The sequence below is a fragment of the Gymnogyps californianus genome, chromosome 1, assembly GCF_018139145.2.
Source record: "Gymnogyps californianus isolate 813 chromosome 1, ASM1813914v2, whole genome shotgun sequence".
Taxonomy (NCBI): domain Eukaryota; kingdom Metazoa; phylum Chordata; class Aves; order Accipitriformes; family Cathartidae; genus Gymnogyps; species Gymnogyps californianus.
The window spans coordinates 142,250,453-142,272,599 of NC_059471.1; the positions used below are offsets into that span (position 1 = coordinate 142,250,453).

Sequence of the window (22,147 nt, forward strand, 5' to 3'; positions counted from 1 at the left end):
GGTTGTGGAGCTTTGGGGTTTTAAATCCACACTCTTTCTGCTGCTGCAGCTGCCCTGGAATAGATGGAAACTAAGATTTTCTTTTGGTAAGAGAGCATTAGGTACTGCTAGTGGAATAACTTCTTATGCCTAGCATGGAGTATTCTGGTTGAAAGTTTGCTTCTTTGGTGACGCTTGCTTATGGTGCTACCTGCCAGGCATTTCACTTGGCCATTCTTTGCTCTACGTATTCTGTTACTGACTGGCATGACCAGGACAGAGTGCTCCTTCCAGGTATCCCTAGTGTGTGGTGTTTTAATTCCTTTTTAGTATCAAGGATTGACAGTGAATGCAATGTGTATGTAGGGAATGGGAAGGAGGGGATAGGAATTTTGAAATAAACAAAACAGACCCTCTTAAGTTAACGCTGCTAACTTCAGCTCAGTTTATGCTGTTTATCATGAAGCTCAAGAAGTTTCTCAGGATGCTTTAAAAGACTGAGGAAAGGAAGACATCAAGTGTCACCCTGCCCTTATTTGGAAAGATACATTGGAAGACCAGCATGTTGCCTGTTCTCAAGGATATTTCAAAGAATTTTGCTCCTTGAGGTGACTAGGCACTAGAAAGTGAGAAGATGGTGGTGTGCCTTCATTGTCTTGCGATATGAACTATTGGATATTGTGTGATTTCTTCCTGAAGAGATGAGTTATGGTGTCATTTAATGTGAATGATTTGGAGGTGTTATTAGGGAATCAACTTGGAAAATTGCACGATACCCTGCCAGAATGTTCTCAGACTCCTGGCAGAATGATTTCTGCACTGTGACCTGTGCGTGTTCATGATGATGCTGTCCTGTTGATGGGTTGTTTTCCCCTTTTGAAGGAGTCAGATGCAGAAGAAGGAAATAAACAGTGAGAGCATGCTGGCCCTAACTGAAAAGATTAGTGAAAGCTAGCTCTGCCTTTGCTCCCCTTTACACCTGAGGCCTACCACTCCCAGCTGTCAGTCAAAAGTCCTTAGTTCTTGCACTGTAGCCCACAGCTTTATAAAGTATTTATTCAGAGGAGTACATAGGTCAGTTCAAGTGGATGTTCAGACAGATTAATGAGGTGGATACTTACAGGTGTTGGCTTCTCTCTTTCTCTCTCTCAGAGGAGAAGACAATCACTGGATATGCAAACCATGGAACTTGGCCAGAAGCCTGGATACCCACATCACCAACAGCCTTAACAATATCATCAGGCATAGGGAAAGCAGCCCAAAGGTTAGAGAGCATGGTTTTGAATTTAAAGGGAAGAGCTGAAAAAACTGCTTCATAGAAGGAGGTCTAAAAATACAAAGAAGGAAATTTATTTTCTTCAAAATTCATATGCTGGCCATAAGCATACAGTTTCAATTAATTCAGAATTTATTCAGATTCAAACTGGTCAACTCCATTTGTTGCAGTGATGAACTCAAAGAGCCTGGTGTTTGCTTATTTAAAAAATAAAACTTGCCCTGACAGTAATGAATACTCCAATGTGGTGCTGCTTTAACGCTAATTCTCAGACTGGCAGATGAACATACATTAGCTATAGTTAGTGTTGGTCATAAATTTTGGAACATTATTGCTTCTGTCACCTGGTTGATTGTTATCGCTGATCCACAGCTCTGCTCAGTGGCACAAAGTACGTCTTTGCCAACAACAGATGAATCATGGAGCTTTTTGTAGGGAATCTGCAATATGCAGTCATACCTCAGAGTGTCACTTCAGCTTTATTTCTGTTGGTGTGTAGACTGCATATATTTTCTAGAATGCAGAAATGCACAAAGAATTGCTGTACATTTCTAGTTCAAAAGAACAAGGTCACCAAAATTATAAATAAAATTAATTCTGTGATTTTTTTTTTTTTTTTAAAAATGAGTACATTCTGGCCTCCCACTTTCCCCACCCTGATGTCAAAAAGTTTGATAAAAGGTAGCTATTTGCATAACAACATCGTGTATTCCTGCACATTTCTAAAGAAAAACTGAAATGCATACAAGGATACCTTAAATCATCGAGATCCAGTGACACGCTGTTTTCATTTCAGTAGAATTATATTTACTGTGAGTGTTTTTGCTTTGTTGTAGGTAGTGTGCAAATATATTGAGAATCCAGTCTTGTTTCACCGAGAAGATGTGGGGATGGTTAAATTTGACATCCGTTATGTTGTATTGCTGCGGTCCGTAAAACCACTCAAGCTGTATATCTATGATGTATTTTGGCTGCGCTTTTCAAATCGGTAATTACATTCCCCTCATTAGTGTGGAGGGGCTTAGAATTAAATCTGATATCTTGGAAACTAAGGAATTGCTTTATTCTGTAGGGCATTTTCACTTGATGACTTGGATGACTATGAGAAGCATTTCACAGTCATGAATTATGCTCCCGGTGTAACATTAAAACAGGTAAGCAAATGGTCCAAAACACTCCCTCACCTTTCCGCTGTTAGGAAATCTTCCAGTGCCTCCTTTGTGACTGTTGCCAAATAACCTGTTTCACATCCACTTAACAAGCAGTCAGGGTGTTGAAAGTACCCTAAGTCCTAAGCAAATATTTTCCTAGACTCTTTCCCCTCTTCCCCTCTAATCATCTGTGATTATATAAGGTAATATAAACCTACATCCTGAATATAACCCACATCGATAGAGACCAGTAAAAGAATTATTAAAATGGCAGCTAATCATTGTCAAAGACTTTAGTGTGACCTTTTATAACAAGAAATACTGTAACAAGGAAGGTATTCAGGAACTGTCTAATTCCCTAGTTCTCTACCTGGGTTTGTATGAATGGCAAAAAATATTTGATGTTCCATTCTCTTGTCATCTGATTGCTCAGTCATTCCCAACCAAAACAGTCTTTGATATTGCTGAACTGTTTTAGGTACACTGTGAAGAATTTATTCCTCTGTTTGAAAAACAATATCCTGAATATCCTTGGACAATGGTACAAGTAAGTCAGCGATTCATCTTTCTCGTGTAAATGTTCATGGATCTTTTTTTACTCAGCAAACTAGCTTTTCCAAAAGTGGTTGGTTGGTGGTGGTTTTTTTTTTCTCATCAGTATCAGTTCCACAAAGGACATCAGATGTTAACCTTTACTTTAGAAGTGTTTCTTAACTTAGCATAATTTCCCCTCAAACATTTTGTTGTTAGCATTTGAGAATTTTATTTCATGATTACACTATGAGAATTCTTTATATTGGACTTAGTAGTAAAGCCAGTCCTGACTACCCTCAGGATCCTGGGACCAGGATCTTTTTTTTTGTGAGTTCTATCTTTTTTGCAGAAGGTTGCCAATAATCTAAGCCCATGTTTGTGAAGATTTAGCATTTCATGCAAAAAGGCAGGCAAGTCCAGAATATAAAGTGTGCTAATCACTACGGATGTTGCTCACATGACTGTGGAAAAGTTGTTTTCAAAGCCTTCACTACTCTTCTCTCCAGCAGAATATTAACTCTGATTCTGAAAAGTTGAACACTGAGGTATTCAGGCTCTTGCTTCCTTGGTTCCAAATGGATTCACAAAAGAAGGAGGTGTCAGAACAAGTAGGAAACTAAAGTAAATAGGAAATTACAGTATATGGTAATCTCAGTGGAATGGCATCACAGGTTTTGATTTATCTATTTTAAGCAGAGCTGTCGGTCTAAAGATCTCCCTGTACACTTTCAGGTTAGCTTGCTGTGCAGTGCACTGGAGCTCACTCACAAGATAAGGATGTGCCCAGCTGTGCCCAAGTGGCTGATAGAAATAAGCACTGCCCCTGCTCCAGGTGTACTACGCTTGAAGGGTTACAGTGCCAGATTGGATGGTGCAGAGGCTGTGGCATATTTGTATACTGTGGCATATTTAAAAGAAAACAAGTTAGGCTGGTCTTCTCTCTCTTCTTAAAGACCTCTCCTCTACCAACATAATATCTCTGAGTTAGTAAGTTAGAACCCCTGTTTGTTAAATTAAATCTTGCCTTTGAGACTGTAATGCAGAATTTCCAGCTGCTGACCCAGCTTCTCTGTGTTAGTGAGCTGGCCAGAGCCCTGCCCCTGGTCATTGCATTAATGACTTTTCACAAGAAAACAGATGGTTCCCTAATACTAGGGCATCTTTTATCTGTGAAGAGGAAGCTCCAAATACTATAGTTCCATAAAACATGCAGGAAGGCAGATGAGGGCCTTCTCATTGGTTGTTTTTTTTTATTTTTGCCTGTAATTCATGCTTGAAAGAAAAAGCTGAATGTGAAGAGATGGTTCAGAAACATGCACAAAACTGAATTGTTGCATTCTTCCATGTTTATCAGGAGCTAGAAGATGCAGAATGAATGGTAGCTGAGCATTTATATGTGTGTGTGTGCTTTCAAAAGTGAATAAATTACCCAACTGTGGGTTGATTTCCATAAATTAATTTACATCAGTTTTAACTAGAACCTCATATCCAATCAATGATACTCAGAGTATGACAGGTTTTGCAGCATTAGGTTTAAAATAGTCTGGAAGAGACTACAAGGGGTGAAAAGAGAGGTGTCAAAATATGTACTGTAGGTTACCCAAAGTAGTACTGTATGCAGAATAGGAAGTATTGCACCATCTTTTCATTTGCAGAAGGAATGGTTCACTGCAGTATAAACTCAATGCTAAAATTCACACCTGTATGTTCTTTCTGATTTATTTCACTTCCACATTGGATATATGACTGTTTCTCAAAATACCAATGTAGTATGTTCTTAAAATCTCCATGTTCCCACCACCCTTTTTAGAGGGGCGTAAGTGGGTAGAAGATTTTTCATTGCAGAACAAAACAAAACTAAACTAGAATACAACTTAATAGACAGGAAAAAGTCAGAAGTTCACAGTTGTACTGCTGGTGTTCACAGAACTCTCCTGGGTTTTCTTTTTCCCCTCCTCTACACATAAGTGCAATACTGTACATAATGCTTGAGAAGGGGGTTAATTCTAATATTAAATGCCCTATTTTCAGGATTTCCATAGTACTGATTTGCTCCCCAGAAAAAGTCCATGGCTATTGCCAGGTGCTCGGTGCTTTTGAAGCTAATACTGTGCAGATTTTCATCTGTTGGCTAGTGTAATTTATGCAAACTCTTTAAAAAGCTGTATGAGTGAAGTGATTAAAAACATGTTTATTGCTTTTATGGAACCTCACTTCTCATTCAGAGACCTTTTTCTGTTATTAGGCAAATATTTTTAAGGCATTTGCTGAATTGTTCCAAGTTGCTTCAGCTAAACCTGCGCCTCTTGGCATCTGCGATTATCCATCATCAAGAGCAATATATGCTGTTGACTTGATGCTTAAATGGGACACCAGCAGAGATGGTGAGAAGCTCATTTCTTTTGAATGTTGAATTCTTTATGTTTGTGGACCTTTTCAGAAATCTGTTTCTTCTGTCTGAACTGTAACTGTTTTTCAAGCAGCGTGAGCTGTGTGCTCTGTGCCTCCCACTGATATCAAAGCGTATCTGGAGTTGCAGATCTGTGGGGGTAGCATCTGCCATGCTGGTTAACAGGAATGATTGGGGAGCTGTTAACTGTGCTTGGCTGAGTCCTTGCTTCCCTTGTGCCCCTGCTACTGCCATTCTCTCAACAAAAACCAAACAAACACCCAAAAAAACCCCCCAAACAAACCCAAATCACCACACACACACACAAAAAAAAACCCAACTGTACAGCAATCTAGTCACTCTGTCAGCAGCAAGTTTTCTTTCCCATTTATGGGGAGAGAATGTCTGAAATACCCATCTCTTTATGAAAACCTTAAAGAGACATCTTACTATCTGTGGCTTCTAGGCTTGGACCAATGTCTTCAATGCAGTTACTTATTAAAGCAGGGAAGGGACCACATTCACCATTTCAGTGCTATTGATGTCCTCAGGACCGTCACTCAGTTGTTGCCAAGTCTCTGCAAGAACACATATGTAAAGCTGCTTCATGTTAGTGCCACAGCATGGCTAACTACCTGGAGCCTTTCCTCCAGCCAGTTGTGCTACCAGGACTGGTAGCAAAATTTGCCTAACAGGGTGAATTCTTTATTGTCTCACCAGGAGGCTCAAAAATGTTCTGTAAGCATGTCCAACCTAGACATGTGTCTCTTGTAGGTAGAAAAGCAGCAGAGGCACCAACACAAAAAGGACTTCCAGGGGAGTATTAAACAGAACTGAGTGTACTCTTTTCTTGTGACAGTGTGGTCCCTGGGACACAGGAGAAATTAATTGCTTGTGCCCAGGTTTGCCGGAGGAGCGATTAGATGTTGTATGTTGGGTGGGTGCCCCTAGCCCACTGCTGCAGTGGCTAATTCTGTAAATATTGAATCACTTTCATGGAGGGAAATGATTGAGAAACGGGAGGTGTGGAATTGAGCCTTTGCTGTTCAGATCAGGTGGAGCAAGGGTTTGAATTTGGGTCTGCTACACCCACGTTGAATGCTCTTTCACCTGTCCCAGAGTTGTCTTGAATGGGAGAGGCAAAGCAACTCACTAATATTACTAGCTCGAGGAAAACTATTGTAGTAAAAGGACCAACCTCACATGTCAGCCCTGGCTGAACATGGGCTGTGCAGGTCCCTAGCCTTTTGAAGATGGGGGGGTGGGTGCAAATGTCACAGCTGTAATGCTGTAGGCAGCCTATGGACAAACAGGTTAGTTGCTTCTGTGCAGAGCAGAGTATGGTTTACCTATGCATCAGAAGCTTGTACCCTCACTTACGATCTCAACACCAGACAGGAAATAAAATCCTTTGTTTCTCTTTGCACAGAATGCATTTGATTCTGAACTCTGAACTGTACTGATGAAGTTTTAAGAGAAAATGAAACTTCCTGACTTCCTTCTAGGAGTGAGATGAAGTGACAAGTGGGAGTGGCTGGAGCATAAAGGAACAGGACTCCTAGAACTAGAAGGGTAGATATCTAAGAGCTTTAAGAAAGGAAGGTTTGTACTGAAACGTGAAAGGAGAAGCAGAGTTTTCTGGAAGATGTTTCAGACCGTCAAGCAAGACAGCTGTATCAGGGAGATCCTATTAAATTGCTCCAAATTCTCATTCTAAATGAGGCATTGGATTAGCACAGCGATTACAGAATCTGTTGGTTAATTGTCCTCTGGATAACGATGGTAGAACATACCTCAGTCCCTCCAAAAAAAACCAAACCCACTGAAATAAAAACACCCTACCGGCTTGCCAGCTTGTGTCATAAAAGATGGCTTTGTCCAGTCATTTTCTATAATCTCTGGCTTAAAGACAGGTAGTGATTCAGGATCTCTATAGAGTTGTATTAAGAGGCAATGTTTGTGTTCCCCTTTACAGGGAAAAGAATTATGCAGCCTCAGATCCTGGAGGTGAACTTTAATCCTGACTGTGACAGAGCCTGCAAATACCACCCTACCTTTTTTAATGATGTCTTCAGCACCCTATTTCTGGATGAAACAGACAGCTGCCATGTGACGTGCATTGTCTAGCCACAGGAGGCTTGACTCTATTAAATTTCCTTCCCAGATATGCTTAACAGCAAGATTTATATTTCAGTTCTATGAGCTGCTGATGCAACTATTTTCCTATACTGGTAACCTAGGAAAAAAAAATTCATATCAGAAGAATATGCATATACTATATACTGTATTGATAATCATTTTGTCTGCATTTTCTTTGTTTTGCTTAGTTCTATAAATCATCAGTTTGTGTTGACCAAATGTCGTCTTTATTGAATATGGGAGACCTCAAAATAGGACAGTAACTGGAGCAATTGACTTGTTTTTCAGGTAGCCTGATTGCTTGCTTGTTGGGAAACATTGCACAAGTTCCCCATGTCAACATTAAAACTATAATTTACTGAATCATGTTGGAGTTTGTGTATCCTTCTTAATCCATCCCTCTGTTCTTCAAAGATCTGAAATGTTCTGATGGGAAAATAATATGGTATTTCAGTGCAATGAACTGCTAGGGTAATGAGATTAATGGCTCTTCCCATTTTTGTTGTTTAAAAAAAGGCAAACAAAAACCACAGCACTGAGGAACCCTGTACTGCTGGCTGTCATCTTTAGCCTGCCCCTTAAAGAAACTAGATTTTTTGAGGAGGAGTCAGGTAGGAAGTGAGAAGGATGCAATGTCTAGAGCAGCACAAGAAAGCAGAAGAAGCCTGAAGGAATGAAAGGGATCTGGGGAACTCTGCTAGAAGCCCAAGCAATCTTTGGACTTCAAAGTTTAGGGCCTAAGATAGAGGTATTTGAGAGTGAGGTGTCAGTTTGAAATTAATCATTCCTAATCGCTCCTCCCTCCTCACATCAGGGTAACTGGCTGAAATTTAGCAATTTTAGGCTGTATTTGTATTGCTTTGTATCCATATACAAGTTGCAAAAATTCTGCTGTCCATCATGAAGTACGTATTACGTGAGTAGTATTTTTTTAAGCTAGTTGCAGCAATCAGGATCTGTTTGAGAGCAAAGTACAGTTATAAAATTGTATAAATGTTCTAAACCTTGCATCAAGCTTTGCAAATATGCAACATGTTATCCCTCATGATCAGGAAGGGAGAGGGATATTTTAGGCTATTTCTGGCTGCTCTGCAGAAACCTACTTCTTTCCACTGACTGGAACATAGGCTGGAGAAATAAACCATCTGTGTCTTATGAAAATTCAGTCACTGCACAGGTGGGGCAGAAGGGAGAGCTGGATAGCACAGCCAGAAGTGGTGCTGACAGCTGGATCAGTCTCCTGCTCATGAGTCAGAACTTTTTTGGACTCCTTACTTAAATGTGATTAAAAAAATATGGTGAAGTGCTTGACATAGATGGTGTGACTACTTCCGATGCAGGGAAAAAGTTTTGTCTGTGACATAGAATATAGTAACGGGTGCTTGAGACTGGACGTAAGGGGACATGCAGTGCTGCTCAGCGGATCTATTTGTCACTTGTAGGAGAGCAAAAGGCACTTTCTGCCTTCAAAGTACTGAAAACATATAACAAAGTGCCTGTGGATGTAAAGGGGAGGGTTTCCCTCATCACAAAGGGAAAAGTGATGTCACACTTAGCAAACCAGAAGAATGACTTTAAAAAAGTAGTAAGGTTTATGCAGTGGGACCACAAGCTGTGGGCAAAAATAGTCTGTTGTGCTCTTAGACAAAAGAGGTGTTTTTATCTTATAGGAAGCAAGTGGTTGAACTAAGCATCCCAGATCTTACTATGTCAGCTACCATAACCCTGAAGAGGAGAAACCCTTGTTTCTATTTCTAAGCAGCTAAAGTGAGAAGGTGCAGGTAGGAGACACTAATAGCTATGGTGTATGTATTGCCCTGCTGGGCAACAGACCCACGCGTGGCCTGGCTGCCAGCTCCACTGTCAAGGTCTAGTGGTGAACTGGCATCACACTGAGGGTCCAGTTAGTGCTGTTTGGCCAGTGCTGCTGGTAATGCCTCAGAGGTGTGTGCAGGGGGCTGCTGAATGTTTGGGTCCTCTCCGTTTCTGTCCAGGTGCTCTGAATTTCTGTTTTGTCTTGCCCATTGCAGTGGTGAGGAGAAGAGATGAAGGGGCTATCTTTGAGGCTATAGCATCCTGTTGCCTTCAGTATTTTTCTGCTCAAAACCATTTAAAAACAATAAAAACAGAGGAACAAGGTTAGTAAATTTACATGTAGTTTAATGCATTTAGCTGACACTAGATTGTACAATGCTTCAAAGTGGGAAGGCACAAATTGTGAAAAAGATCTTGTCTTAACGTTTCCAGAGTACAGTGACCAGAAGATAAATATCTGGCAGTTGTAGCGGGACACATCATAGCACTAAAGTACTGTGTCTAGTGGTAAACATGAAAGACTCAGGCCACAATCATGCCTGTCACTGTTAGGAGCAGCTTTCTGGAAGCTGTGTTAATATATGGCTGGATTTCTTCCTCTGAACATAATGAAGCTGGAGTTCATGCTTATTTCTGGTAATAGTTAAAATGCCTTTGTCATATAAAATATAAAGCTGTAATATAGAAAACTAGTACTTTTCAATCAGCACTATCTTTTAGTTTGCTATAAAACCCAGTCAGGCATACACCCCTTTGACTTGCCTAATAAAGGCCTATTTGTTTTAAATGAGTATTCCTTTGTCAACTTTTAATTAGCAAACTAATGTTATAAGTAGTTCAGCTAAAAATAAAATAAGGCCATAACTTTATTTAGAAAATTCTTGTGGGGAAACAAAATCTTTTTGGCTGAAAACTGTTTATTCAGATTGTTTCTTGTTGCGATTGTCCTTCCAGATACGGTAATTGAGTGCAGAAGCCATGGTTAGCCACGCTAAATAAGGAACCATCAAATAAGCTGCTGTTTTGTTGATGTTATACCACGAAGCAGTTGTAGCTGTTGCCGTACCAGCTGTGAGCAGAAGAGTCACCAACCCCTGAAACAGGAAGGTGGTTAGTGTTGTTTTTACTTGTTGCATTTTCTTGACTAGATAGTCTTTGTGTGGCTCTTTCCGCTTAGCTCTGGCACTTGTTGGATCTCTGAGTTAATTCCTTCTCAGAAAACCAGCCAGCAAAAGATGATTTCTGCCAAGTTATGAGTCAATTTGACTCAAAACGATACAACAGTCACAAGAAAGGGCATTGCAGCTGGGAGCGGGAGAGGGACAATAAAATCCCTCTCACCCATACGCTCTTTTTTTAGCAGTGGGAAGTGTTACATTGACTACAAACCCAGTGTGACTTTGAGCAAGTCACTTAGCTAAGTAAACTTATCCAGTCTTTTCATGTCATAGATGCTGCCTGAAGAGATGCAGTGTGAATGAATCAATGACAGATTGCAAAGTCTTCCACTACTACAGCATTGCATGTATATTTAGAAAACCAGGCAAATATTTCTATTATTGATTTTTATTTTTGAGGCAAGCTGTTTCTCTTCAGACTGCAGAAAACTAGTCTTGTCTAAAATGGGTGCTGATTACCTGAGTAATGTTATGATAAGCTTCTTATCACTGCTGTTTGCGAGAGATACCTAGGAATTTTAGTAAGGCATATGTTTACATTTTCTAGTGACACAAAGCTCTTATCAAAGGGTGGCAGAAAGAGCTTCTTGAAATCTAAACATTTAAGGATGTTGTAGGTATGTAAATTCTCTCAGGCGGCTGCTGGCATGCATTAAAGAGAATTTTAGAAAACTTCTGCAAGCCATACTCTGCTCAGTTTCATTTTCAGGGAGAAAAGATTATGACACAAAACTTTCATCTCAGCACCTTGCAAATGACAGCAGAAGCCTATGATTAATAAACTTACTTTTCCACTTACCCATCCCATTTTGTGAGCTCCAAAAAATATTGGAGTCCATGCCCAGTTTAATGCCAGCTGCCCTGCATACAGACCCAGAGGAACCACTGACTTTTCGTTGAAGCCCCCCAGTTCCTTCCACACCAGGTAGGAGCCATATCTGGAGAAAGCAAATGGAAGGTGTAATTCAGTACACTGGTTAGAAAGCAACCACACGTTCTTGATCAAATGAAATAACTTCAGTGCTAGGGTCTAAATTCATTTGGAAAAGTAGATCTCCAGGCACTGCTTGGCAAAGTAACTGACAGCACAGGGTTGATCACCTGTTGCGGACAGCAATATGGAGAGAGAAAAATTCCCCATTCCTGCCAGAGTTCTCACTTCTAGGTACAGAGGAGCAGATGACCTACTGCATTTCAGTCTTAAAAGAGAATGCCATGTTGAAATGGAAGCAAGTCTAAGATGTAAGGGTAAAAGGTAAGTCTCTAAATAGTGAAGAAACTGTTAATTTTGGTACTGGGAGATGGTGCTTTAAAAAAAAAACCACAACCCACTAACTTTTTAAGTGGATGAAATGAGTATAGGAGAAGTGGGAACTGAGTGGCATCCCAAAGCACAGGTCAGTATGGGGATGGATGGTGTTAGCAGGGGGAACCCTACAGTCACTTTTCAGAAGGAAGGGGACGAAGACGGGGAGGAAGACAGGGAGAACAAAGACTTTCAGAGTTCTGCGGAAAGAATTAACCACAAGGAGCATCCTGCACCCTTCCTGTCTGCAGGATCCTGGCTACTGAAAGACATTCCAAAAATATTTTGAAGATTTTGAACAGATCTTCTTAATGCCACAGAAGAACAGTTCACTGGAGGGATCCCAGAATGTAAGCTACTAAAGACAGGAATTCTCAGGATTTGGGAGATTTACTAATGTAAGGTTTATTTTTGCACTGAAGGAGCCTGATTACAACAGGGAGCATTTATCACCTAAGACTATTTCTTTTGCTCTTGTTTGACTTTCCCTTTAGACATTAGCTAGATTTCAATCCAGATGACTGCACAGCCATTCCAAGTGACTACAGTAGAATCCCCTGGATAAAACGCCAACATCTGGAATTATACCCTTGTTTCAGAATTAGTAACGGAATACTGATTCCATCCTGGTAGGAATGTCAACTGGACTGTGCACTATGCTGGACAGCAGGTGGCTCATACATATTTCTGCTGGCAGTGGAGCAAAGATGGAGACCAACTTGTAAGCGTTATTTTTTTTAGGAGCAGACAAACATCCATAGGAGTAATTGCAAGGAGTTTGTCTTCATTTGTAGGTCATACAAGAAGGATTTCCTTTTTTCTGTTTAACCCAGTTAGTGACCCAAGCTTGCTTCTTGGCCATTACTTTCATAAGGACTGAACAATGCAGCTTTATCTCGGCAGTTTGATTGCAGAGTATTAAAAAAAAAAAAAAAAAAAGAAGGGGGGGGCAGAGTAAGCATTAGAAACTTAACAGTTTATCTTCGCATCAGGACCCAAATCTGTTCCTAAGTGATTTACAGAGCCACAGTGTGGACTTACAGTTGTTCATACATCTAACTTTGACTTCAGACCAAAATCATGATGTACAAATCTGCTAGGAAGCTAAATGTCAAGAAAGGCATGTAAGCTTATTAAGTCTTGCTTTTAGCTATTTCTTGCTTTTAATATATTCAAGAGATTCTAAAGGAATGAGATGTCTTGAGCATTCAAGGAATGTGTGTACATGATGGATTACAGAAGAAAAGGCCTGTTAATAAATAGATCTTTTCACTGAGCTAGATGTATAGTACATAACCGGGACCACCCACCTCAGAATATACTGATTCTGATATTATCAAAGTAAGTGATAAGCTGTCACAATTTGGATTTTTAAAATATTTAACTTGATACCCAGGTTTATGATGAGGAATCCAGAAACAGGGTTACAAACTGTGCAGTCAACTTGAAGGAAGCCCTTCACGGGAAAGCAACTCAGCTCTTGTCTGTTTGATAAAAGGCATTCTTTTATTCACAGGACAGTAATGATCTGATTCAAATGCTGACTCTTGGAACATACAAGAGTAGAGAGCAATTTTAAAAAGTACACTCTGTAAGAGGAGAAAGAAAAGAGAATACTGACAGGAAAGGAGGGACAGTACATGAGGCTATAAAAATTACAAAGCTTTTCTGGAAAGAAAATGACACCAAAATGAGAGAATGTGTGAGAGCCAATTTAGAATTCAGATACAGTTTCAGACATTGCATCATTGCTGTATTTTGCAACAGGTGGTGTGGTATTTAAGATAACATTATATAGTCATCCTGCAGGTTAACTTGGAAAAGATTTGGTCTCTTTGAAACTTTATATAGTTAAGCCAGTGCTATATACAAACTACAAATCACTTAAAATGTACTGTCATGATGGAAGAAATGGGAGGGGTAAGCCATAAAAGGCATACTGCAGCCTAAAAACTATTATTATTGGATTAGGAACAAGGTGTATTTGATAGCTAGGACAAAACATGCTGAATCTTGGTATTTAGCTAGTTCTTAATGACCAAGTGCAGAAAAGACACAAAGCATCACTTCGTGCTTGGGGGCTGCACTGATCTCTGTTGAGGCTCTAGGAGCAGAGTGCTACCTCTCCTCTGTGGCACAGCTCACCAGAGTTAACATAAAAGCACGTAATGTTGGGTGGACAGCTTCTAGAGCGGTCTGTGAGGAGTATCAAAACTGCCCAATCAATCTCCTGAGACAACCTACCTCTATAAATATTTTTGCTACATCTTATGAAAAGTAACAGCTGCCAAAATACAGTATTATTAAACTTTTGAAGTTCCTGTGGGAATGGTATTTGGCCTTGTGATTCCTTGTTCACTTGACAGTAATTGCTGTGCTGTCAAGTATTTTAAACTAGTTAAAGAAGGAGGCAGTAGATGGCTTCAAATATTTACAGTTTAACAGCCTGGCAGTTTTATTTGAAAGGACATGTATATTTCGATTTTGGTTTCTTTTAATTGAGCTCTGTTAGAACAGTTCTATCCCAGTCCCCCGCCTCCTTGTTTTATTTTCCTAAAACTACTGAAGGACATACATAGAAGAAATCCCAGTGCTGCCTTGCTCCATCGCTGCCAGCTTGGCAGGTCTTCCCCTCAGAATGAATGAGGAAAGCAAATTAATGGCAGCTTTTCAAACTTCTGCTTTTGATGTGGATACTTGTGCATACAAAATGTCCTGTCAAACCCACACACAACTCCCAAAACATGTTTTTACCTGTTAAACAGGCAGCTTGACACAGTATCTTACAAACATACAGCCACAGGAATACAATAATAGTTCTCTGGTCCAGCATTATACAATAAGCGACTCTGAGCTCTGATAAGTGCCTTAATACAATGTGAAAAACATACCCCATAGATGTATAGAGAGTTCCCCAAACAGGAGCAAACACCCAGTTAGGTGGACACCAGGATGGCTTCTGTAGAGCTTCATACCACACTGGGATTTCCTTTTTGGTTATCTTGCTTCCTAAAAATCCTCCTGCATGGGGCAGGAGTGTGAAACCCACTGCTGGGGCCCAGGCTGGTACCACTTCCATTGAGACAGTGAATCTGAAACAAACCCAAATATGTTGATTGGCACAGCAATTTTAAAATGCAACTACAAAAATTTTCCATTTTTAGCAGATTTTAAAAATACACGTGTAGGAACTGATCCACAGCCTAGTCTGGTCACTGAGAGACTGCAGCTGAAATTAATGGATCTTGTACCAGGTTCACTGGATGATACTCACTCCCATAAAGGAACCTATCATTTACATTGGGGGGAGAGGGAGGGGACATGAGGCCTTTACTTCCCTCTCAGCTTTGTGCACTGAGATTATGGAATTTTACCTACATAAATATCCTCACCCATAAGTGGAATAAAGCTAGAGGAATAAAGCAGTTTGATATTATATGAACTGCACTTGGAAAAAAGAAATATCCACTAAGAAGCATGTATTTCTGTATTCATCAAAAAGCCCATTCACTCAATGAAATGGCATAGTCAAGAGTAAGAAAAGAGTGTGTGCTTTCCTGTGCTCAAGCACAATAATTGTATATGTTGTGTTGCATTTTTAGCCTCAAAAGGGTGCTGAGGATGCTCAATGGCTAGTAAGAGTGATGTCAATTCGTAGCAGACACTTGAGAAGCTGCCTTGGAAAATAAACACCAGGGAGGACAATGAGACGATAAGTACTTAAATGATGTTTTGCTAAACAAGGAAGGAGATCTCAGTGGATAAATGGGGAGTACACCTGTGGCTTCTTCATGAAGCATTCAATCAGTTGCAGCAATCTTAGCTGCCAAGCCCATAAAGGGGGCTGGATTAAATTTGCCTACAGAAGTAAGACTAAGTAATGCCTTGTTCTGGTAGGCCACGAGTACAGGCAGCAGTAAAAAAAGTAAGCAAGTAAGCAGGAAAAAGCTTCACTGCAGATTTTCTGGCCAAAAGCCAAATGCTACAGAAGAGCTGTGTTTAGCTTGCTAAAATGTAAACAGACTAGAGGTATGATAAAAAAGGTCAGAACCAAAACGCATTATTTTCTCAAATATACAGTAGGCAAATACACCCAATTCCTGTTCATCTGTTATGCAGGAGGGGGAGACAGGAGGAAGGAATCACAAGAGAGATTCCAGCAGTGGGGAAAGAGCAACTGTGGAAGCCCCAGGAGAGAAAATACAAGTTTCAGAGCAACCACCATTTCAGAGGCTTGTCAAAGGAAAGTGCCCTATTGACTTGGTGGCTGTTGTCTTGGCCTATTTTTATAAGTTTTTATTGCTGTAGTTATGACTGCTGGGATTAGGAGGCAGGGAGTGGGGAATAGGAAATCCCACTTGTAACAGATGTGCCTAAACTGATAGGAAATGGCGCACAGATGACGTTGCATTGTCGCAGTTCAGCTGGTACAGGGGATTTCTGTTTGGAGAACAGCTATAAGCTTGGCCAGCAAGGGAGCTCTCTTGCATTATGGTTTTTGTCCCCGTACTCAGGGGTCTGCCCATACAGTTATGCAGATTTAATGAAGATATTTCAGTGGCTGGGACCACAAGCCAGATTGCATGGGATCAAGAAAAATCCCAGTGATAGAAGCAGAGCAGAATTTTGAAGGCACAACAGAGAGTGTGGAGGGACTGGTAAAGCATGCAGGATTAGAAAGTTTGTAAGGAGTAAACAAGAAAGGGCATGGAGGCTGCTGGGCTGTGGGCATGCCTTAGGGGAGAGTCGTGGGAGGGCAATGAATAGGAATGCACACAAAAAAGGCAGCAGACAAAGCGGTACAACAGTCAAAGTAAAAAACACAACAAAAGAATGAACGAGTGAAAGAACAACTAAGCAGGGAAGAATTCAGAACTAAGGTTGAGGAGAAGTGGGAGAACTATGTGCTATAGTCTGCTGGAACAGTATCAGTTAGGTCTTGGGTGGAGGATGGACAACAAGGAAGGGAGGAAAAATCTGCATAGCTCATTGCTGTAGTCATTGCTGCCATATTTCCTGCCTAATGGATTCTACTTGCTATTTACCAGGGAGCATCTTAAATGGAGCAAAGCAGTTAACATGTTCTCCTATGCCTAGATCTGTGTTTTTACTTTGCTGAGGGAGCAGACTGTCAGCTGCAGTATACACTACTTGTCACCCATACTGACAGCATGAAAGGCTCTGCTTTTACTGGAATATGAAGGAATTGCTATGTGCAGGAGCAACACGGTGTAATGGGAACAAGAGCTCCAAGCACAATGATTCTCTTTGGTTGCCTTCAGGTTAAATAATTCCCAAAGGTTAAGTTAGAAGTTTAAAGTTACTAAGATCTCACTAATTCTTAACCCTGTTGCTCTTGCTTTGCCTACAGAGAGAACACTAGGCTTAGTTCACTACACATGCTGTAAAGTGCTGGTCATCTGTGCAGATCCAGTGTGGCTGTCAAATGCTAATATTTTTTGTAAAGTGATAAGCAAGGACCCAAAGGGGTTTATGCTTTATTTGGATGTAACAATATCAGGGTGGCTTCCTGCAGGTATTAAGCATCCGGAGTTTGTCAGAGGTTCTGTCAGCTTCCCCTCAGGGAAGAAAGTCTGAAAGTGTTCTGCATGCTGAAAGTGCTCAACGCTATCAAATTGGAAAAATGCTGCTCTGCTGCAGTCATTAGTGAGTAAATGATGTAGCTACGTGTCTGTCCCTCTGCATGTTGGAGGAAGAATGGTGAAATAATTCTTAAGTGACAAGAGAAAGAAAATCAGGCAGGCAAACAGAAATGGGGAAGGCACAAAGCAAAGAAACAGGGAAAGTGAAGCCGTGCGTGAACAGGAAAGGGGAAGAAATAGAAGTTAAGAGATTGAATATACTGGCTTGAATTGAATGTTGGCGTCCCAGTCTTTTGACTATTACTACTAATTACATACTATGTTTTCCAATAGTATTTCTCAGGGCTTCCCAAGCGTGGCAAAATACTCTCTCTTGCATAGTACCAAGGGGAAAGAGGAACGAAGCCATGCAGCAACATCAGGACGTGCTGGTAGGCTCAGCCTAGACCACAGCTGTCCATCAGCAGTGGGAGTTCCCGTATTTTAATTCCCAAGAATTGAAAGAGTAGTATCAATTTCCCATAAAAAGCAGTAGCTAACTCAAGGAGCAGCACTAGCTGATTTTGGAAGAAGCCATATTCATCTTCCTCTGGTTACCTGGTGTAGGTCTTCAGTGAGAGAGTAAGTAAAAGGCAAAGAGGCACTGGAGAGTCAGTGCTGTAGCATTTGCTTGGTTAGCTGTGCAGCACGAGATCTGTGTGACATTTATAGAACACCCAGAACATTTTTTGAAAGTAATCACAGAGTATATGAAGGATTATCAGCCCTGACTTCCTTTTAGTGTACAGCTGATAATCCTGAAATTGTTTGGTGATAACTTACACAGCACAGGCTTGCTAACGCAGCCCCTCTGGCTGCATCTGTATTACACAACCTAGAAATAATTATTACTTTCCCAATCATATCCCAGCACCACTTCAGGGCGAGATCTGGTTGCACAATATTCTTGCACCCTGATTTTCGTACTGAAGAAACCTGGATGCCTGTGGATGATATCTGCAGCGCGCCCAGCAGATATCTGCCTCTAAGAACCATGACAGTTGGAAATCTTTTCTTCCCACACACACTTAACTTGTTTATTTCTGTTTCCACTTCTTACCTTTGCCCTGCAACATTTTCTTCATCATCCTGCCTATTTTCTGTTTAGCCCTAGTCTGACTTCAGGCAGTTTCGGCAGTGCAGTGAGGGCTACAGCAGGCCAGTTTGTTTTACAAACATGTTAAAGTAATTTTTCTAGGTATTCAAAACATCCGATTTGCCCAAGCTGGTTCCAGCTACATAAAGTAACAGGAGAAATAAAGGGGGGGGGGGGGGGGGAAACCAATACTGGAACTTGCTGCCTAATGGACTTCTGTCTTTTCACAGGTTGTTTCTCTATGGTGGTGTAACATGCAGAAAAACAAACAGAAGCTTTCCATGTCCTCCTCTTTCTGGAAAAAACACAGCGCACCCAAAAAAAGGGATGGAGCGCGCTATGGGTCGGACTAGATACATCATGACAGAGGAGCTGGTTTGCTTCAGCCTGATAAAAATGAACTAAAACACTACTTTGCTTTGAGCAGGTCTCTGAAAGGCAGGTGGGTCCCTTCCCCTTCTCCAGGCACTCCCAGGGAGAGCTCAGTCAGCGGGAAGGAGAAGGGAGGAAAGGACAACGACTTTCATTGCATTTTCTTGTATCCCTGTGCTGATAAACCTGTGACTAATCCCTTTCTTGTGCAACTTAGTGCTGGCTACCCAGTCACGTGGGGCTTAAATTATAGCTATCGCATTAAAAACACGAAGGAAAATCTCCCGGACGGGCTAAATCTCCCATGCGGTTCTGGGCTTTCTAGCCCCCGCTGTTGTGACGTAGATTGACAAAGCTGTGAACATATTATTGGGGGGGGGGGGGGGGGGCTCCCCCCCAAGACATATGCTCTCCCTCTCATCCTCTACAGTATATTTTTTTTGAGAGCAGATAAGGTTCTGCCCAGGTCTGAGAGGCAGCATGCAAATTTTCCCTGGGGACAAGGCTTCTTCCTGAGATAGCTGTCTGAAGAATTAAGGGGTACATACTTAATTTATATTCATAAACTATTTATGTGTGTTGTGGCTTTAACTCCTGGGAAACGGCAACACTAAAAGTTATATCACAGTCTGTGACACAGAATGCGGCTACCACAAAAAAGCAGTCTTATCTTTGTTACCTAATCTCAAGTAATAGAGAAACTGAAACCAACGTATATTATATAATATAAATACAAGTATCTAACAAGTGTATAGTATATGTTTATAATGTATTTATAACTAAAAGTTATGGTATTTATTTATGGATATAACGCGAGGTCTACTCATCAGGTTTAGAGACAACAGATCTCGCTGCCCAGGTTACACTTCTTTTAAAATGGCAGAGCACAAGTTGTGCCAATAAATCTACGATTTATGGAAGATTCACATACTGGGAACCGAAACGTACGCTAGAACAAAATCTTCCCAGCTGATAATTTGCCATTTACTGCTCAATCTCTTCTAATTTTCCCTGTGTATGTTTGTATAAAATGCTCTGCACGCAGTGTACTTTAAAGACAAAACATCCCTTTGACTACCTTCCTTCCAAACAGCTACCCAATGTCCTGCGGTAGGTTTGTCATCATCGTCGTCGTCGTCTTTGTCCACCCACTTGGAAAGTGTCATCCACATCTATTCTTAAAGAAGTTAAGTTTCTCTTGGACATTTCTCGTTTAAATGCTGCCTAGGCCTGACTCTTTTCAGCTTGCCAGGTATTCTTTTAACAGGGTAAAACGTTAACAGAAGCGCCATATCCAAGGGATGCTTTAATAGCAGTGGGACGTTCATGGGGCGTCACCACTGGTAAGGCTCAGGTGCTTCACAAGCGGCCGGCGCCCTTTACGGCGAACCAAAGATAAAACGGTAGCGCTGCGGTGCAGCCGTAGCGTTACTACCTTGGCTGCCGCGCTGGTTTGCAGGAACCAGACTCTGCCCTGGGCTTTGCCTCCGAAAGCATCAAACGTGAAGGTCACAACCGTGACTCTTCCCGGGGCTTGACGGGCGTGCGGTAGGGTGAACTCTAATCCGGTGGCCCAGCGCACAAGGGGCACCCCTCGCTGTTGGGGCTCACGGGGCAGCCGGTAGTAAGGGTGCCTAAAAGCTCTAGTGCACAAGCTAAACGCAACGAGAGCAGCAGCTACTCTCGGAGTTCTCACTGAGGTACTACCTCAGTTGGCCCAGCTGATAACTGGTAACCCAGCGTCTCCTCTCGGCTTAGCACAAGAGGTATTGCCGCTTACGTTACGGGTAGAGGCAGCCACGGAGCGGGATGTAGTCATATATGTCATATATATGCTGTATCACTGCCCGTATATATCAGCGAACTTGAGAAGCTCACTGGCTTTTCCAGGTAGTTTACTTGGAGGCTGACGAAAATGGAGGAAATCATCTTAGGAAGCAACATAGGATAGAGATTAGAACAGTGAGCCAAATCTGCTCACCGTGATCCTTTTGAATCGGCCCGAATAAAATGTCAACAGAATTTCTCGCTGTTCTGATCCATTTTCCTTCTGCCAAGTTATACCAATACCATCTCTTTTATTAAACTGCTCTGTGAAGTCTGACTCACGGCTTGATACTGTTTCATAACCTTAAGCGATGCAAAGTCATTGCACAACTGCAACTTTGGCATGGCGACTTTCACTTTTTTGTTTTAAATAATGCCATTGAATGCTCAAATTAGTAAAGCGCATTTTGTGCTGATTTATAAGCATTAGTTGGAAATTCAGAAGAAAAAAAAAAAGCCCTTTCGCCTTTAAAGAAATGTCCAATTAAAAGCAAATTACAGCGACACTGAAAGAAAACACCTTTAGTTAAACAGCAGCCTGAAATAATCTTCCCTCGAGCGCCCAGAGCACGCGTGCGTTGTGCGAGAAGGCAGGACGGCAGCTCCCCGTGAGACCGGAGGAACAGGAAGCGTGCTGCCCGCTGTGCAGGCACCGTGTCTGACCGAGAGCTGCGAAGCCGCCTGCGTGCACAGCTGGACAGCTGTGAACGACTGGAAGACTCACGCGCAAAGCCAAAATTAATAATAAGCTCCCTTGGTTTGTGTTTTTTTTTTTTTTTAAAAAAAGCCCTTTCCATGCCAAATATCGGCACGGAAAAGCAGCCGGTGTTTGCCTGACTACATCCTCTCTGCCCGTGAGCTGCCGTACCGTCCCGGCCCCGCCGGCAGAAACGCGAACGGCAGCAGCGGGAGCGGCGTCTCCATCCAGCGCCCGGAGCCCGCGGCCTGCCCCGTCCCGCCCGTGAGGGGCCTGCTGGCCAGGGCACGCCGGGCTGCCGCCAGCTGCTTCGCGCTCGCCACGGGGCGCCCTCCTCAAACCCCTCCGCCAGCCCGCGCTCCGCCCTCCGGCCCGCCCGGCCCCAGGGGAGGCGAGGGCCGCCCGGGGGCGCGGCGGGGTCCCGGCGGCGGCACCGCTCCGGGAGCCACCGGGACCCCCGCAGGGGCTGCCCGGGGTGAGGCGGGGGCGGGCGGGCGGGCCCGGCAGGACCGGCGGGCCCCAGCCGCAGCGGCCCTCCGGCGGCTCTGCCGGGCCTCGCTGCGGGGCTGTGCCGTCCCCGCGGGCTCTCCCGTCCCGTCCCGTCCCGTCCCGTCCCGTCCCATCCCGTCCAGCAGGCAGGCAGGCAGGCGGGGGGGGGGGGGGGGGGGGCGCAGAGCAGCCCCGGGGTTACCTCCGCTCCCGCGCTCCGGCCGCCCGTCGCGCCTCCTCTGCCGGGAGGCGGCGGC

General features: G+C 42.5%; 2 protein-coding genes across 3 annotated transcripts in view; one reads left to right on the top strand and one right to left on the bottom strand.

Annotated features, from left to right (window-relative positions):
* The window catches only part of TTLL12 (tubulin tyrosine ligase like 12), a 29,973-nt gene extending 22,145 nt beyond the window's left edge, over window positions 1-7,828 (top strand). For both annotated transcript variants that reach the window (XM_050899825.1, XM_050899834.1), the window contains 6 exons: window positions 1,132-1,243; window positions 2,092-2,243; window positions 2,328-2,409; window positions 2,885-2,953; window positions 5,186-5,324; window positions 7,305-7,828. In XM_050899825.1, the coding sequence (XP_050755782.1) occupies window positions 1,132-1,243; window positions 2,092-2,243; window positions 2,328-2,409; window positions 2,885-2,953; window positions 5,186-5,324; window positions 7,305-7,456 (706 nt within the window). In that variant the 3' untranslated portion in view covers window positions 7,457-7,828. The remainder of the gene's footprint in view (window positions 1-1,131; window positions 1,244-2,091; window positions 2,244-2,327; window positions 2,410-2,884; window positions 2,954-5,185; window positions 5,325-7,304) is intronic.
* Window positions 7,829-9,611: 1,783 nt separating this feature from the next.
* On the bottom strand, window positions 9,612-22,142 carry TSPO (translocator protein). Its single transcript, XM_050903417.1, has 4 exons — window positions 22,093-22,142; window positions 14,659-14,859; window positions 11,261-11,399; window positions 9,612-10,377 (listed from the first exon to the last, which is right to left on the bottom strand). The coding sequence occupies exons 2-4, from the start codon at window positions 14,844-14,846 to the stop codon at window positions 10,201-10,203; spliced, it is 504 nt and encodes a 167-aa protein (XP_050759374.1). The 5' UTR covers window positions 14,847-14,859; window positions 22,093-22,142; the 3' UTR covers window positions 9,612-10,200.
* Window positions 22,143-22,147: the final 5 nt, after the last annotated feature.

Bases quoted from the DNA above. Each gene is read 5' to 3' on its own strand.
- TSPO (XM_050903417.1), bottom strand. From the start codon at position 14,846: ATGGAAGTGGTACCAGCCTGGGCCCCAGCAGTGGGTTTCACACTCCTG. The intron at 11,400-14,658 runs GTATGTTTTTCA...TGCTTTCTCCAG, and splicing joins ACTCTCTATACATCTATGGG to ATATGGCTCCTACCTGGTGT. The intron at 10,378-11,260 runs GTAAGTGGAAAA...TTCCTGTTTCAG, and splicing joins GAGCTCACAAAATGGGATGG to GGGTTGGTGACTCTTCTGCT.